The sequence below is a fragment of the Bos mutus genome, chromosome 8 (genome assembly GCF_027580195.1).
Source record: "Bos mutus isolate GX-2022 chromosome 8, NWIPB_WYAK_1.1, whole genome shotgun sequence".
Taxonomy (NCBI): Eukaryota; Metazoa; Chordata; class Mammalia; order Artiodactyla; family Bovidae; genus Bos; species Bos mutus.
The window spans coordinates 86810827-86828313 of NC_091624.1; the positions used below are offsets into that span (position 1 = coordinate 86810827).

Below are 17487 nucleotides of genomic sequence, written 5' to 3' on the forward strand. Positions count from 1 at the left end.
CTTTCTTGCCTAGAAGCCTCTGGATTGGCCTTGTTGATCTCTCTGCCTCCTTTGTAGACCATCCAACTCATAGGACAGAGCCACTGCTGCTGCTTGAAATCCATCACAGAGGTCCTTGCTGCCCCAGAGGGGAAAGCAGCTGCCTCTGAAAATGAAGATGCCACGTCATTCAGCCTGTGTTCTGAGAATTCTCGCCCCATGTTTTATCAGCCCGTGCAGAGGTCCATCAGACGATGCCTGCCGAGTACACTGCAGTTGAGACCTAACCTATGTCACCATAGGTTTTGCAGTTTGGCAGTAAAATTTGGCCTTCTGATGGTAGCTCCCTGCAAATGTCTCAGAACAGATGGGGGAACAATTTTTATCATCTTTTAGAAGTAATTTTGCTTCAGAAGGATGAAAGATTTAATGTGTGGGATGAGTGTATGTATATGTGCATGTGTAAACATGTTAGTGACAATTTTTCCGTGGGATGTTGATTTGGGGTATAGTATCGTATAGAAAATATAGATCAATGGAACAAGATAGAAAACCCAGAGTTAAACCCACACACCTATGGACACCTTTGTGTGTGTGTGTGTGTGTGTGTGTGTGTGTGTGAATGCTCAGTTGCTAAGTCATGTCCAACTCTTTGCCACCCCATGGACTGTAGCCTGCCAGACTCCTCTATCCGTGGTATTTTCCAGGCAAGAATACTGGAGGGGGTTGCTATTTCCTCCTCCAGGGAATCTTCCCAACCCAGGGATCAAACCCGTGTCTCCTGCAGCTCCTGCATTGGCAGGTGGATTCTTTACCACTGAGCCACCTGGGCGGCAGAAGATGAAATGGTTAGATAGCATCACCGACTCAATGGATATAAATTTGAGCAAACTCCAGGACATAGTGGAGGATAGAAGAGCCCGGTGTGCTGCAGTCCATGGGGTCACAAAGAGTCAGACATGACTTAGCAACTAAACAACAACAATCATGTGTGAAAAATCATTAACCTCAGTGCAGGTGAGAGCACTGATGTATTAGCCAAGTAAGTGGCTCTAGATGAAGACGGCCTCCCAGGGGTGTATTGTAAAAAGCATTGCTCTTCTAAGTCTGTCAGTGGCAGTCTTCCATGAGTGGGATGCCAAGAAGGGGACTTGTGTGTATTAGAGTTGTCCTTCCAAGTTCCTGGAGTTTGTGGCCTCTGAGCACATAGAACTCAGAGAGGATCTGAAGGAGGGATTCTTGTGATTAGGCATTCAGTTCAGTCACTCAGTCGTATCTGACTCTTTGCGACCCCATGAATCGCAGCAGCCAGGCCTCCCTGTCTATCACCAACTCCCGGAGTTCACTGAGACTCGTGTCCATCGAGTCAGTGATGCCATCCAGCCATCTCATCCTCTGTCATCCCCTTCTCCTCCTGCCCCCAAACCCTCCCAGCATCAGGGTCTTTTTCAATGAGTCAACTCTTCGCATGAAGTGGCCAAAGTATTGGAGTTTCAGCTTTAGCATCAGTCCTTCCAATGAGCACCCAGGACTGATCTCCTTTAGAATGGACTGGTTGGACCCCTTTGCAGTCCGAGGGTCTCTCAAGAGTCTTCTCCGACACCAAAGTTCAAAAGCATCATTTCTTCCGTGCTCAGGTTTCTTCACAGTCCAACTCTCACATCCAAACATGACCACAGGAAAAACCATAGCCTTGACTAGACGGACCTTTGTTGGAAAAGTAATGTCTCTGCTTTTGAATATGCTGTCTAGGTTGGTCATAACTTTCCTTCCAAGGAGTAAGCATCTTTTAATTTCATGGCTGCAGTCACCATCTGCAGTGATTTTGGAGCCCAGAAAAGTAAAGTCTGACACTGTTTCCACTGTTTCCCCATCTACTTCCCATGAAGTGATGGGACCGGATGCCTAAGGTGCCAGTAAGTAAAGGAGACCTGTAGAACAGTATCATGTGTACTTGAGAGTTCAGACTCAAAGTCAGGCAAACTTAGGTTCAAATCCTGACTCTGCTACTTACTGGCTGTGTAACCTTGGGCTGGTTACTTGACCCTTCTAGGCTTTAGTTTGCTCAACTGAATATTGGCAATGATAGTTATGTCCACTAACATGGTTGTCAGTTATAAATGATGCAAATAAAGTACTCTGTGCCTAGTAAAAGTTAACCCTTATCATGGTTGTGATTTTTCTTCTGTCCCTCCTCATTGTCAGGAAAAGGAGAGGAAATAAAAGAAAGCTCTTAACTTGACTGGCTGGACCCAGGATTATGGTTAAGACCTCCCATAGGCTCTGCTGGTCTTCCTAGGAGGCAGAAGTTACATTTTGAGAACTAGGAATAGTTAGCCCTTTTATCCAAGGAATGTTACTAGGTTCTGCATTATCTGGGTTGATGAATGGAAATTCCAAACATTGAGATGGGGCTGGGAGTGGTGGGATTTTAGCCCATATTCACTGGGGATAAACTTGAGCTGGTGCCATACAAAAGTGCTCCTGGGGGTGTTCACAAAGGCTTCAGTTGGCCCTGTTATCCCCACAACCCTTCCTTTGGCCCTCTGGCTGGGGTAAGACTTGCATTCCACACCCCCCACATGACTCCCTTTGGAGAAAGGAAGACCTGGATGATCTATGGGTGTTTTTCATCCTCAACTATCTGGGCTTAATCTCACGGTTACTGCACAGAATCCCTTAGAGACAGAATTAAGCCAAAGTTTTAAACACTTCAAATAAAATTACTTTCAGATTCTATTCTGAGAAAAGGTCTCTCAAAAGACCTTACTTCTTTTCTTTAAAAGAAACACTTGCATCTCTTGAAAGAGTTGGCTATTCAATATTTTTAAGTCATATTTTTATGGAAATTCCTTCCTCCCCCAAGCATAAAAGAAATTAAAGTCAGAGCAGTCAATTTTAGAGCCAGAAGGAACTTAGGAGATCCTATAGTCTAGTGGTTCTTTAAAAAATTAAAGCCACAAAACACTTTTTTTTCATTGAAATGTTTCAATGAAGTCAAAAATCTAAAACAGAACAAATCAGAGTTATTTGGTGGAAGTGTGGGTAGGGGTCCCAGATCCCCAAATGATTGGGTCTGTAGATCACTTGAGAAGCCCCAAAATCACATCCTCAACATAGCTAAAGAACACACTTTGAAAAACCCTGCTCGAGTGCAGTTTCCCTGTTTCAGAAATGTGGAAATTGAACCTAGAGAAAGAACTGGATTTGACCAGAATCATAAACTGATCTTCTAACACACGGTCCATTTTTCCATTTCTGCACTTGGCAACACTCAAATGACCAGGCTTTTAAAATTTCCAGGCTCTCTACACCCATTCCACCTGAGCCCTGGATTTGGTGCTGTCATTTACAATAAAATAAGGGGTGGGTGGAATCTGGAATCCACGCTCTTGAGGGAGCAAAAGCAATGGGCTTGATTCTCATCTCCATGTTTTGCATCTTAAATATCTTTTAAGGCAGTGGATATCTCAGTGCATTGCATGGAATAGTTCATTTCCATGGGCTAGCATATGAAACTTGGAAACCTAAGATACTATTTTTTGGTTTCTACTGTCATTTTTCAAGTTAACGTGGCATGCTGCCATGACCCTAGTTCAGGCCTTTATCATCTCCAGCCTGGACTACTGTGGCAGCCTGCTTAACTGACATCCTTGCCTCCCATCCATCTCCTACTCCTATCCCTCCCAGACACTGTTGCCAGATTAACCTTCTCAAAACACCTCCTTCATCATTTCATTCCTCCCTTAAATGGCTCCTTATTGCCTTATGGACCAATTCCAAACCTTCTGTCTGAAAATTAAAAGTCTCCAACATCTGGCCCCAAACTACCTCTTGAGCTCCTGACACTCTCCACTTGGCCTCTCTGTTCAGTCCAACTGGTTCAGCTCTGTCCCCAAGCCTGCCTTGGCCTTGAGCACTGAACTCTTCCACCTTGATTCTCGATAGTTCCCTGCCTTCCATGCTTACTCCTGGTTCTCTAAACCCATCCAGACTCCAACCATCTTCCAGACTGCATTCACCAATTGTTAGCATTCATTTTATGATATCAATACTTCACTTACAATCTTATATTTTTACTAAGTTCTTTTATTGCTATTTCTTTAAACAGCTTTATTGAAGTATAATTTATATTCTTTAAATTCAACTTAGCATAATGTCTTCAGTGTTTATCCATGTCGTAGCACATTATCAAAACATTCCTTTTTATGGTGGAGCAACATATTCTATTAGTATAGACATACCACATTTCATTTATCCATTCACCGGTTGATGCATGTTTGAGTTGTTTCCATTTTTGCCTATTAGGGATAATGTTGCTATGAACCTTAGCATACCAGTCTTTATGTGGATGTATGTTTTCATTTCTCTCAGGTAAGATACCTAGGAGTGAAATTGCTGGGCATGATCAGATGATAAAGAATCTGCCTGCAATGCAGGAGACCCGGGTTTGATCCCTGGGTTGGGAAGATCCGCTGGGGAAGGGAATGGCTCCCCATTCCAGTATTCTTTCCCAAAGAAGTCCATGGACAGATGAGCCTGGTGGGCTACAGTCCATAAAACCCATACAGTGGGTTGCAGAGAGTTGAACATGACTGAGCAACTAACACTGGAGAAGGCAATGGCAACCCACTCCAGTACTCTTGCCCAGAAAATCCCATGGACAGAGGAGCCTGGTACTCTGCAGTCCATGGGGTCACGAAGAGTCAGATACGACTGAGCAACTTCACTTTGACTTTTCACTTTCATGCATTGGAGAAGGAAATGGCAACCCACTCCAGTGTTCTTGCCTGGAGAATCCCAGGGACAGAGGTGCCTGGTGGGCTGCCGTCTCTGGGGTCGCACAGAGACGGACATGACTGAAGCGACTTAGCAGCAGCAGCAGAGCAACTAACACACACACGATAAATATATGTTTCTTAACTTTTTAAGAAACCATTAAACTTTTTCTAAAAAGGCTGTATTTTACATTCCCAGCAGCATTACAGGAAGGCTCTAATTTTTCCACATCCTCACTTATGATAATAACACTTATTATTGTCATTTTGATTATGAAAATTCTAGTGAATATAGAGTGCTATTTCATTGTGGTTTTGATTTCCATGTTCCCTAATATACCATTTCATTTTAATAATGCATTTGGATTTCTTCTCATTATTTGATAACACCCCTTTGAGGTTAGGAATCTTTTACATATCTTTGTCCCATAGCATTTAGCATTCCACCTCAAACAAAGTAGATGCATAAGAATTATCTGATACTTGACATTAAAATATTATAATTAATTTGTAAAGGAAGGAGAAAGGAATTAGCATGAATTGAATGTCATTTCTGTGTGTGAAGTTTTAAAATATATTATCATTGAATTCCCAGCCTTGCCAAATAAGTTATAAGAAGTGAAAACAGACTCAGAGTTTAAGTGGCTTGCCAACTAGTGACATGCAGTACTGAGCTGGAATCTGAACCGTGGACTCTCTAACTGTAACTCTAAAGCCCAGACCATAAAAGTAAAATAGGTGAAATGTCCACAGGAGACTTGAGACCAGAAAAGAGTGTGGCTACAACGTGGATGTGTCTTTTCATACTGTAACATAATTAATTTCTCTCTTTCTCAGTTGCTATTGCTTTTCTAAGCAGTTTTTCTCATATTTTGGTGAGTTTGAGAATCCATACGAAACCCACTAGCCTCCAGTTCTCCGCATTTACATGCATTTGGCCTTTCTTCCCCCACCAGTGTTCCACGAGCTGCGGGGAGGGCACCCAGACACGAAGTGCCGTTTGCCGGAAGGTGCTGAAAACCGGTGTCTCATCAATTGTCAATTCCTCCCTGTGCCCACCCCTGCCATTCTCTTCATCCATCAGGCCCTGTATGCTGGCCACCTGTGCAAGTGAGTACGTCAGTGCTCTGGGATGGGGAGAGAGCAAGAGCAGTAGCTTTCCCTGAGCCCGAGAGCAGTGGGGATAGTCAGGCAGTAAAGCCCTCAGAGGGCATCAGGCTGATGATCTCAGCTAGAGATGGAAAAGGAATCTTAATTACACGTGGCCAGGCAGAAGGCTCTTCTCCACTGGGGGAAAACCAGCTTGCAGGAGGTAGAGCAAAGTGCACTTGCTGGCATGTGGAGATCTGGAAGCTGGAGTCAGTATATTACTAATGAAGTCTAATGTGACCCACTCCAGGATTTTAAACTAAACAGTGTGTTCTGTTTACTAGTAACCCCTAGAGGTATAACACTTCTGAGGTCTTCTCTCCATGTATATGGGGGCCGTGATGCTCTGTAGGACCCAAAGGGAGACATTCTCCTTCTCTTTGTCCTCTGCTTCTTTTTATGATTCTGATTTCTTTCTTTTTAAAAAAATATTTGTAATTATTTATTTTAATTGGAGGCTAATTACTTTACAATATTGTAGTGGTTTTTCCCATACATTGACATGAATCAGCCATGGGTGTACATGTGTCCTACATCCTGAACCACCCCCCCACCTCCCTCCCCATCCCATCCCTCAGGGTTGTCCCAGTGCACCAGCTTTGAATGCCATTTCATGCATCAAACTTGGGCTAGTGATCTATTTCGCATATGGTAATATACATGTTTCAATGCTATTCTCTCAAATCATCCCACCCTTGCCTTCTCCCATAGAGTCCAAAAGTCTGTTCTTTATATCTGTGTCTCTTTTGCTGTCTCACATATAGGGTCATCGTTACCATCTTTCTAAATTCCGTATATATGCATTCCATATATACACTGTATTGGTGTTTTTCTTTTTGACTTACCTCACTGTGTAATTGGCTCCAGTTTCATCCATTTCATTAGAACTGATTCAAACATGTTCTTTTTAATAGATGAGTAATATTTCTTTTTTAAAAAAGTCCTTTTAAAGAGAGGAACTGTCTTTCTCCTAGAATCACCCTCCATCTAGAACCCTTCCTCTCAGTTTCTAGGGTTAGAAGGCCCCAAGAGAGTGATAGCAGGTTGCCCAGCTGCACCTCCTTAGCTCTCCCTTGCTTGATTGTGGCAGCAGCTTGATGGCCCACACTTGGTAGCCAGCTCCTCCCGTAAAACAAGGCAGGAAATGAAGGCCCTGGCCAAAGCAAACTCTAAAGCGCTTTCCCTCTCCTTTCTTTGGTCCCCATCTCTCTTTCTTCTCTCCACCCTCACCTTTTCCGCTCTCTCTTGTCGCTGCTCCTCACTCTACCCTTTCTCCACTCTCCGCTTCTCTTTCTCCATCTGTCTGCTTTCGTTGCTTTCATTCCAGGGCCCGGGCGGCCATCCACAAAGCATAGTCCTCACATCGCTGCAGCAAGGAAGGTCTACATCCAGACGCGCCGGCAGAGGAAGCTGCACTTCGTGGTGGGGGGCTTCGCCTACTTGCTCCCCAAGACCGCGGTGGTGCTGCGCTGTCCCACGCGGCGCTTCCGCAAGCCCCTCATCACCTGGGAGAAGGACGGCCAGCACCTCATCAGCTCTGCCCACGTCACTGTGGCCCCTTTTGGGTACCTAAAGATCCACCGCCTCAAGCCCTCTGATGCGGGAATCTACACCTGTTCGGCGGGACCAGCCCGGGAACAGTTTGTGATTAAGCTCATCGGAGGCAACCGGAAGTTGGTGGCCAGGCCCTTGAGCCTGAGGATCGAGGAGGAGGCCCTCGCGATGAGGAAGGCCAGCCCCAAGGAGGCCCTGCAGACGCACAAACACCAGAACGGCATCTTCTCCAACGGCAGCAAGGCCGAGAAGCGGGGCATCCCCGCCGACACTGGGGGCCGCTATGACGACCTGGTCTCGCGGCTGCTGGAGCAGGGGGGCTGGCCGGGAGAGCTGCTGGCGTCGTGGGAGCTGCAGGACTCCACGGAAAGGAACGCGTCTTCAGAGGAGGACCAGAACGCCGAGCAGGCCCTTCTGCGTCTGCCCTTCACCATGGTGACGGAGCAGCAGCGCTTGGACGACATCCTCCGGAACCTCTCACAGCAACCCCAGGAGCTCCGCGACGTCTACAGCAAGCATCTGGTGGCCCAGCTGGCCCAGGAGATCTTCCGCAGCCACCTGGAGCACCAGGACGCGCTCCTCAAGCCGTCCGAGCGGAGGGGCCCCCCGGTGGCCATCCCTCCCCATAAGCATGTGTCTGGCTTCAGCAGCTTCTCCCGGATCTTGTCCACTGGGGAGGGCGGGGGCGGCTCCCGCCGGCCGCACCGCAAACCTGTCATCGTCCGCAAGATCTCCGCCGCCCAGCAGCTCTCTGCCTCGGAGGTGGTCACCCACCTCGGGCAGACGGTGGCCCTGGCCAGCGGGACACTGAGCGTGCTTTTGCACTGTGAGGCCATTGGCAACCCAAGGCCCACCATCAGCTGGGCCAAAAATGGAGAAGAGGTTCAGTTCAGCGACAGGTGAGTTTTGCAGTTACCTGGTCTGGGAAGAGCTGGGGGGAAGGGGTCAACTTGTGCGGGCACCCTGTTCATTCTTCCTTCAAGGTGTTAGCAAGGATAGAGCTTAGAGTATTGGGCCTCAGGGACCTCTCTCATCATGGGTTTTACGCTCTCTCAGTACCGATGGACTGTTTAAGCAAAGATAAAGTATTTAATTTCTCTGAACTGTATTCTCTCATCTTTGTAAGATAATGGTAAGAATGCCTACAACCCTCAATCCCCATAGGATCGCTGAGATTAATGAGATTCTCTCCGGATAACTCTGAACCTTTGGCAGGAAGCTATCATTCCAGCCCAAGGCATTATTACATTACTGTTTTTGTGAGATGAACCGCTGAAAAGCTTGCACACCAGGATACTGTCTATGTGTGTGTGGTCCCCCAGGGCTGGGGACAGAGTGCAGCCAGCACCTGCTGCTCCCCGTGGGTGAGCCCATCCTCTGTCTGCGCTGGACAAGGCTGTTTGTTCCAGAAAGCTTTTATTCCCGGTTGGATCTGTGATTAATTATCCTATTATTTCTTGGTGTCTCTGTTTTTGTGTGTCTTTACTGGGATGACAGCATGCATTTGCAGGTTTCCTTGGGCCATGGCCATTCATAATGTAGAATCAATAGTGATAGAAGAGGTAATAATAGTATTTTTTTTACTATCTGTGTGCCAAAACCATGCCTTGCTTCCTACGTACCTCCTCTGTAATCTTTATAAACAGGCTTGTCCAGCCTTGACAACAAATAGAGCTGGCATTGACTGAGTAACAACTGTCTTCCAGGCAGGTGTAAATGCTCCGTGTGCTTTATCTCAGTGAATTCTAACAGCAGCCCTAAGAGGTAGTATAATTTTTATCCACACTTTACAGAAGAGAAAACCAAGCCTAGCAACTTACTAAAGATCACATTTATTAGGTGGCAGAGCCAAGATATGTGACAGAAATAAGAAAGGCAGCCAATGGAAGAATCACAGTCTATGGATGAGAGAGGAACTTTAAGGTCTGTGCTTCAGAGTCCTCATTTTAACTTATTATCTTCACTGAGTTCCTGAAGCATGCTCTTTTCATTAAATGTCCTTTTAAATACTATTGTTCAGTTAATCCTCTTCACTGGCCTGCTTATTAGTAAGGAAGGAAAGAAGGCAGGATATAGTATGTCAGGCAGTGTGCCGGGTTTATTTATATGTCACTACATTTGTTCTTCTGACAGTCAAGCCACTAGATTGACATTATCCTCCAGTTTCACATAAGAAATTGAAGTTCAGCAGCTCACCCAAGGTCACACTTTAGGAAAGGCCTGATTAAGGATTCAATATCAAGTTTATTGGATTCCAAAGAATAGTTCTGTCTGCTCTTCCGAAACTTGATGAACAAACATGACTTTGTCCATCCGGCCTACACCTTGTGTGTTTTTGAAATGTCGACAGTATTGCTTCTCAACCTGAGCCCTTACAGATCAAACAGCTTTAATAACAATACTAATCATTTTTTTTCTGTGACACTCTGCTCAATGCTTTAAAGGTATTATCTTGTTTAATCTTAAAAAAAAAAAAAAAACAGCCTTATGAGATAAATACCATTACTGTTACAACATCAGTAATAAAAAAGCTAAGGCACAGATGTTGGACCCACACAGAAGCACTGGAGACAAGGATTGAATGCAGACAGTTTGTTTTGAGAGCCTATAATGGTAACCTCTCCTCTTGTTTGCTTCTTGATCCTCCCCAGCATAGATTTTCCTTGACCAGCTTCTCTGCTATGATCCCTGCAGTTCTTTCGAGAAATCTTTGTAAGGAGTCTGTGGGTTAGGCTAAAGTTGCAGTAAATCACATTGAGGTCACTGGGTCTCAGGGGGCAGCTCCAACATCAGACCCCCAGAAGGACGGGACTGATTGAAAGTTGTCCCGTGGTGCTCAGGTGAGTGGTGCACTGGAACTGCCTCTGCCATTGCACCGGTCACACCTATTATGCCCAAACTGTGCCATGCCTGCCATCAGCCAGTTCCTATTTTACTCATATCTTCTGGGCCTGTTGCCCTGAACTGGTGTTATTGAGATCAAAGGGAATAGCAGTTGGCTGTATGAGGGGAAAGATGGGAATTAACATTTCTTGACTAACTCCAGCCACTGTATCCCCATGCCAGCAACTTCCACAGCCATCATCTCTTAATGTCCACTGCCAGGTGTAACATACGAGCTGATAGCCTTATTTCAGAGATGAGGAAACCAAGGTTCACAGTAGTTAAGGAAGCTGACCCCTGTTAAATAGCTAGTACATGGCAGAATCAAAAGAATAAATTCAAATCCAGTTCTGCCCAATACAAGCTCATGTTGTTTTGAGTGACTAAGTTCATGTTTTCATGCATCTCCTATATTTGATTCTGGATACCAAGTTGCCTCAAGACGCCTGCTGTTTTCTCCTAGCCTTTTCCAGGGTCCCTTCCCTACTTCCTCCTAAAGGGTTTACAATGACACAGGCCACTGAGATGGGGAAGGGGATGATCAGGACTTTGTTCTGCCTGGAACTTCAAGGAGAATATTGAGGCCATGGCTTACTCAGGGGTCCCAACAACTGCCTTGAGTGCTGGAGTTTATGAAATCCAAGGATCATGCCTCATCTTGGTCACTGGTGACTGCAGGAAAAATGTGGGAGGAATTAGAAGGACTGAGGTCTTTGGGCTGGTCTTGCCAAGGCCCTTTGCTTTCCATGGCCTTAGTCCCTTCATTTAAAAAGTGAGGGAGGTTGTAGCAAATCATCCTGATCTACCCTCTTCATTCCTTGATAGAAGGTCACAGAAGGTTAAAACCCTTGTGCTAATGGAGAGTGGGGAGAGCCTTGAGCATGTTACTTCGAAATTTGTCCTACAAGTTATCTTCCGAGTGGTTCACAGAGGTTCATTGATCACACAAGTTTGGGATATGCTCGCTTAAAGTTAAACGTATGTATTTACTTCTGGACTTTACTTCTATTTTTTAATATAGTATTTGATTTTTTTTTTTTTTTTATAAAAGTAATGAAAAGGCTATAAAAATTCAAATAATACCTGAATCTATAAAGTAAAAATGCAGATCTCTTTCATGCCCCCAGTTCTATTCCCCAGAGGCTGTCAGTCTTAATAATTCAGTATATATCCATTTAGAATTTTTATATATTTTACTGTATTATATATGTCACATACACACATAAGATTTGTGTTTTTTAATGCAATGTTATGTTTACAAATTTGAATTAATTTCTATTCAACAACATGTCTAGGAGACATTTCAGAATAGTATGTAGAGGTCAATATCACCTTTTTAAACCACTGATTACTGGTCTTGAATGTATTTAACTAACCCTCAAGGGAAATTACTTTGGTTTTTCCGTTTTAAACTCCTATAAGCATTCCAACATGTATAGCATGCAGTGTTTTCCAAGTACTTCTTTGATCAATGAATAATTTTTTGGTCTAATAATCTCAAGGACATCAATAATTCTTAAAATACTACTTTTGCCTTTTAATTTTTACCTTAATGGGCATTAGGAGTCTAATGGCTTTAAGATGAAGAAGAGTCAGCAGAATCTTGCTAAAAAAAGAAACCTGGCAGCCAGTTGCTAAAGATGAAAAGTTGTAGGCCTAGGACAGAAGAGAGCAAATTGTAGGTCATGAGCCACCAGGATATTAGTGGGAACAGGGGATTACATAAAGAAGGAAAGCACAGGGACTTAATGAGCTTCCACTGGTTAAGACTTCTCTTTCCAATGCAGGGTGTGTGGGTTCAATCCCTGGTTGGGGAGCTAAGATTTGTGGCCAACAAAACAAAGCATAAAACAGAAGCAATATTGTAACAAATTCAATAAAGACTTTTAAAAAATGGTCCACGTTAAAAAGAAGGAAAAAAACCACATAGGGGTCATGAGCAAACAGTACTACAGTTTTTGCCACTATCAAGATATTTTTTCCAGATCTAGCCTTAACGGAACTTTTTAATGCAAGTTAATGGCATGCAGTAGGGAAAAATAAGAGATTTCCGTTTCTGATCCTTGACATCATAATTTTTCCATTTTGCTTAGCTAGCCAGTAAGAAATATGGCTGGAGCTTAGTGTTTTATGCAGTTTTCCAAGTGCTGTTTGAGAAAATAAAATGGTTGCATCTGTACAGAACACACAGGAGCCACAGAACTGCCATTGGGACTGCTCTGCTGTGGCTGTTGGTGACCTCTTTTGTGTTGGATTTCATTGCTTGTCATCATTCCTGTGTCTGGTAGCGGTTCAGAAATGCTCATTTATTTTTAAACAGAGAAGTGCTGAAATGCTCGGTGTTATAGTTCAGTTAGTCTGTTTTTGCTTAGTACCCAAATCCATCTTTCTGAAAGAGTCTGCAAACTTCAGCCGGCTATTGGTCTGAAGGACTTTGCAGATATATTCAAGTACACTCCGAAAGCCTGAGCCACCAAGAAAGTGACTGAAGTCTGTTGTCTTGGCTTTTAAATATGCCAAAGCTTGACTTAAAAGAAGCTGGCTTTCAGAAAGAATCACTAACATTTCAGATACTACTGCATCTCATCAGGTGTATAACTTACTAGTTAAAAGGAATTCACCTCATTCTTAGAAGCACATGTCAACTTCTTAAGCAATCGTTTACAAATCGTTTAGTGTATTAAAACATCCTGATTCTTCCTAATTCCTACTTCTTCCTTTATTTCACATACGTTCCCACGCTTACTCTGAACCAGACCGCACGTTAGATTGAGGGATGGAGGAAAAAGAGGCTCATTCCCTGTAAAGGCAACTCAAACTCTAGTTTGGAAACCAGAGAAGTAAATGCAGGGTGTAAATGCTAAGTGAAAGGAAGGCATATTTCTTTATCTCATAAGTATTAATCTATCTGTCATATACCAGAGACACACCTACTTGCTGAGAATATTGTGGTGAATGAAACGCAAGTTCTCTTGCACTTCATGAACATTTAGATATCTGCTCAAATGGCACACGTCGGGAAGAAAACTTCCCTGCTCATTCTGTCTAAAAGAGCACTCCTTATCATTCTCTGACCCTTTAACTCTATTTTACTCACAGAATTTTATCATCCTCTGACATATCGCATATGGATGTGTTGATTTCCTGTCCATAATGGTAGGAATTTTCTTTACTGCTGTGTCCCCAGTGCTGGAAAGAGTACCTGGCACTAAACAGGTACTAAATAAACAGTGAGTGAATTAATGAGTGAGTGCGAAGCAAGACTGTAAACACAGAAAAGGACACAAGAAAAATAGCAGATGGTGATGAGTGCTGGGCAGGAAATGAAACAGGGCTTTGAGAAAGAATGATCTGGTGACCTCAGTAGGTGAGTTACTCTGAAGAGGTGACCTGAAAGCCGAGAGCTGAGTGATAACCAGGGTCCAGCAATAGAACATCAGAAGAAAGAACCTTCCTGGGCAAGGGAGAAGCAGTGCAAAACTCCCAAAGGGAAGATGAGTTTATTGTGTTGAAAGAACTCAAAAAGAAGACCATTTGGCTGGAGTGTGGCAGGCTGAAGGTAGAGGTGATATGGGATGCCATGGGGGCAACCAGAGACCTGGATGAGAAGTTGGGGTTTTGGTCTGAGCACCACAGGGAGATTTTAGAGGCTATTAATCAGGAAAGTAAAATGATATGATTTCCATTTTTATTGACCCACACTGGCTACTTTGTGGTAAGTAGATTATAGACAAGCATGAATAGAAGCTGGGGAGCTATCAGGGGGCCCTTTGCAGTTGTCCCTTCAACTCCCCAAGTATCTCTGTTGGCCATTTGGTAGTGATAGGTGCCAGAGAATGAGATCATAAATAAGGAAATGTCCCTGCTCTCCAGAAACTGAGATATACTGGAGGGCTACTAGAGAATACTACACTCCAGTGGTTTGAAAACATTAATATTATCACTCTCAAGTAGCTAATTTATAACCTGGAAATATTTCACATATAGAAGGCTATCATAGGTCCCCCACCAAGGTTGTTAATTATGCGTTTTTAAAATCCTTACCTGATATTTCCACTCCGTTCATGATGGAGTTCTCTTCTATTTGCCCACCTTGCATCTGGGGCCACATGTAACATAGAACATACACTCTTGTGTAAAGCCTCCTCCCCCACAAAAAGCTTATTTCTAGTTTGTTCAAAAAGAAGAAAGTTGTCTCACAAAACATGCCTTATCTAATCTGAGCTCTCAACAACATTCTACACAGGCTGAAACCTTCTTTCTAAAAACGCTCTCTTACTACTTTAGAAACCACACACACTTGGCTGACTTCCTACTTCTCTGGTTATTCTATCTCAGCATCTTTGGGATCCTTCCTTCTCTACCCACCTATTAGCTACCCACTTAGAAGTCTCACTCTGTATACACTAGTGATCCCTTGGCTCCAGGACTTCTCTGTATGCTGATTCTCCTGTATCTAGCACAGAGTACATCTTTCTTCTGATTCAGATGTAAAATTGTCTGCTAGACATACTAACCCAGATGCCCCACAAAAGGTCAACTCAGTATCTCTAAGGACTTTCCAGGTGGTGCTAGTAGAAAAGAACCTACCTGCCAATGCAGGATGTGGATTTGATCCTTGGGTTGGGAAGATCCCCTGGAGGAGGGCATGGCAACCCACTCCAGTATTCTTCCCTGGAGAATCCCATAGACAGAGGAGCCTGGCGGGCTATAGCCCATGGGGTCACAAAGAGCTGGACACAGACTGAAGTGACTAAACACACATGCACAATATCTCTAAAACTAAACTCCTCAGTCCTTATCTCAGTAAAGAATACCTCCAGCCATCCAGCTTTCCAAGCCAAAATATAGGTATGCCTCAGAGATAGGGCAGGCTCAGCTCCAGATCACAATAAAGCCAATATCACAATAAAGCTAATCAATAATTTCTTGTTGCCCAGAATATATAAAAGTTATGTTTACACTACACTGTAGAGTGCAATAGCATTATGTCATAAAAGCCAATCTATATTCCTTAATCTAAAAATATTTTCTTGCTATCATCTGAGCCTTCACAGAGTCACAGTAGTAACATCAAAGATCACAGATCACCATAACGAATATAATAATGATGAAAAACTTTGAAATATTTGCAAAAACCACCAAAATATGACACAGAGATGTAAAGTGAGCAAATGCTATTAGAAAAATAGTACCAATACGGCCTGGATATGAGGGGAGTTTGGTAGAGAACGGATACACGTATATGTCTGGCTGAGTCTCTTCGCTGTTCACCTGAAACTATAACAACATTCTTAATCTAACTATTGTTGTTCAGTCACTAAGTTGTGTCTGACTCTGAAACTCCATGGACTGCAACACGCCAGGCTTCCCTGTCCTTCACTATCTCCTGGAGTTTGCTCAAACTTATGTTCACTGAGTCAGTGATATCATCCAACCATCTCATCCTCTGTCATCCCCGTCTCCTCCTGCCCTCATTCTTGCCCAGCATTTGGGTCTTTTCTAGTGAGTCGACTCTTTATATCAGATGGCCAATGTTTTGGAGCTTCAGCGTCAGTCCTTCCAATGAATATTCAGGGTTGATTTCCTTTAGGGTTGACTGGTTTGATCTCCTTGCTGTCCAAGGAATTCTCTAGAGTCTTCAAAAAGCATCAAAGTCTTCAGAAAGTTCAAAAGTATCCATTCTTTGACTATACTGATCTTTGTTGGCAAAGTACTATCTCTGTTTTGTAATACGTTGTCTAGGTTTGTCATAGCCTTTCTTCCAAGGAGCAAGTGTCTTTTAATTTCATGGCTGTAGTCACTGTCTGCAGTGATTTTGGTGCCCCCCAAAATAAAATATGCCATTGTTTCCATTGTTTCCCCATCTATTTGCCATGAAGTAATAGGACTGGATGCCAAGGTCTTCATTTTTTGAATGTTGAGTTTTAAGCCAGACTTTTCACTCTCTTCTTTGACATTCATCAAGAGGCTTTTTAGTTCCTCTTCACTTTCTGCCATTAGGGTGGTGTCATCTGCATATCTGAGGTTATTGATACTTCTCTTGACTGTCTTGATTCCAGCTTATGATTCATCCACCCCAGCATTTCACATGATATACTCTGCATATAAGTTGAATAAGCAAGGTGACAATATATAACCTTGACATACTCCTTTCCCTATTTTGAACCAGTCTGTTGTTCCATGTCCAGTTCTAACTGTCACTTCTTAACCTGCATACAGGTTTCTCAGAAGGTAGGTAAGGTAGTCTGGTATTCCCATCTCTTTAAGAATTTTCCATAGTTTATTATGATCCACACAGTCAAAGGCTTTTGTGTAGTCAATGAAGTAGAAGCAGTTGTTTTTCTGATGATCCAGTGGATGTTGGAAATTTTTTTAATTAATTTACTTTTTAATTGAAATATAATTGCTTTACAGAATTTTGCTATTTTCTGTCAAACCTCAATATGAATCAGCCAAAAGTATACATATATCCCCTCCCTTTTGAACCTCCCTCCCATCTCTCACCCTATCCCATCCCTCTGGATGTTGACAGTTTGATCTCTGGTTCCTCTGCTTTTTCTAAATCCAGCTTATACATCTGGAAGTTCTCAGTTCACATACTGTTGAAGCCTAGCATGAAGGATTTTGAGCATTATCTTGCTAGCGTGTGAAATGAGGGCAATTGTATGGTAGTGTGAACATTGCCATTTCTTCGGTATTGGAATGAACACTGACCTTTTTCAGTCCTGTGGCCACTGCTGAGTATTCCAAATTTGATGGCATACTGAGTACAGCACTTTCACTGCATCATCTTTTAGGATTTGAAATAGCTCAGCTGGAACTCCATCACCTCCCCTTGGTTTGTTCATAGTAATGCTTCCTAAGGCCCACTTGACTTTATACAGCAGAATGTCTGACTCTAGGGGAGTGACCACTCCATCGTGGTTATCTGGTTCATGAAGACCTTTTTTGTATAGTTCCTTGTATTCTTGCCACCTTTTCTTAATCTCTTCTGCTTCTGTTAGGTCCTTACTATTTCTGTCCTTTATTGTGCTCATCTTTGCATGAAATGTTCCCTTGGTGTCTCTGATTTTCTTGAAAAGATGTCTAGTCTTCCCCATTCTATTTTTTCCTCTATTTCTTTGCATTGTTCCCTTAAGAA

The 17487-nt window shown here is 43.3% G+C and overlaps 1 protein-coding gene across 2 annotated transcripts in view; it reads left to right on the forward strand.

Annotated features, from left to right (window-relative positions):
• Positions 1-17487, forward strand: part of ADAMTSL1 (ADAMTS like 1) — a 495660-nt gene that overhangs the window by 333599 nt on the left and 144574 nt on the right. For both annotated transcript variants that reach the window (XM_005889557.2, XM_070375945.1), the window contains 2 exons: positions 5714-5867; positions 7234-8359. In XM_005889557.2, the coding sequence (XP_005889619.2) occupies positions 5714-5867; positions 7234-8359 (1280 nt within the window). The remainder of the gene's footprint in view (positions 1-5713; positions 5868-7233; positions 8360-17487) is intronic.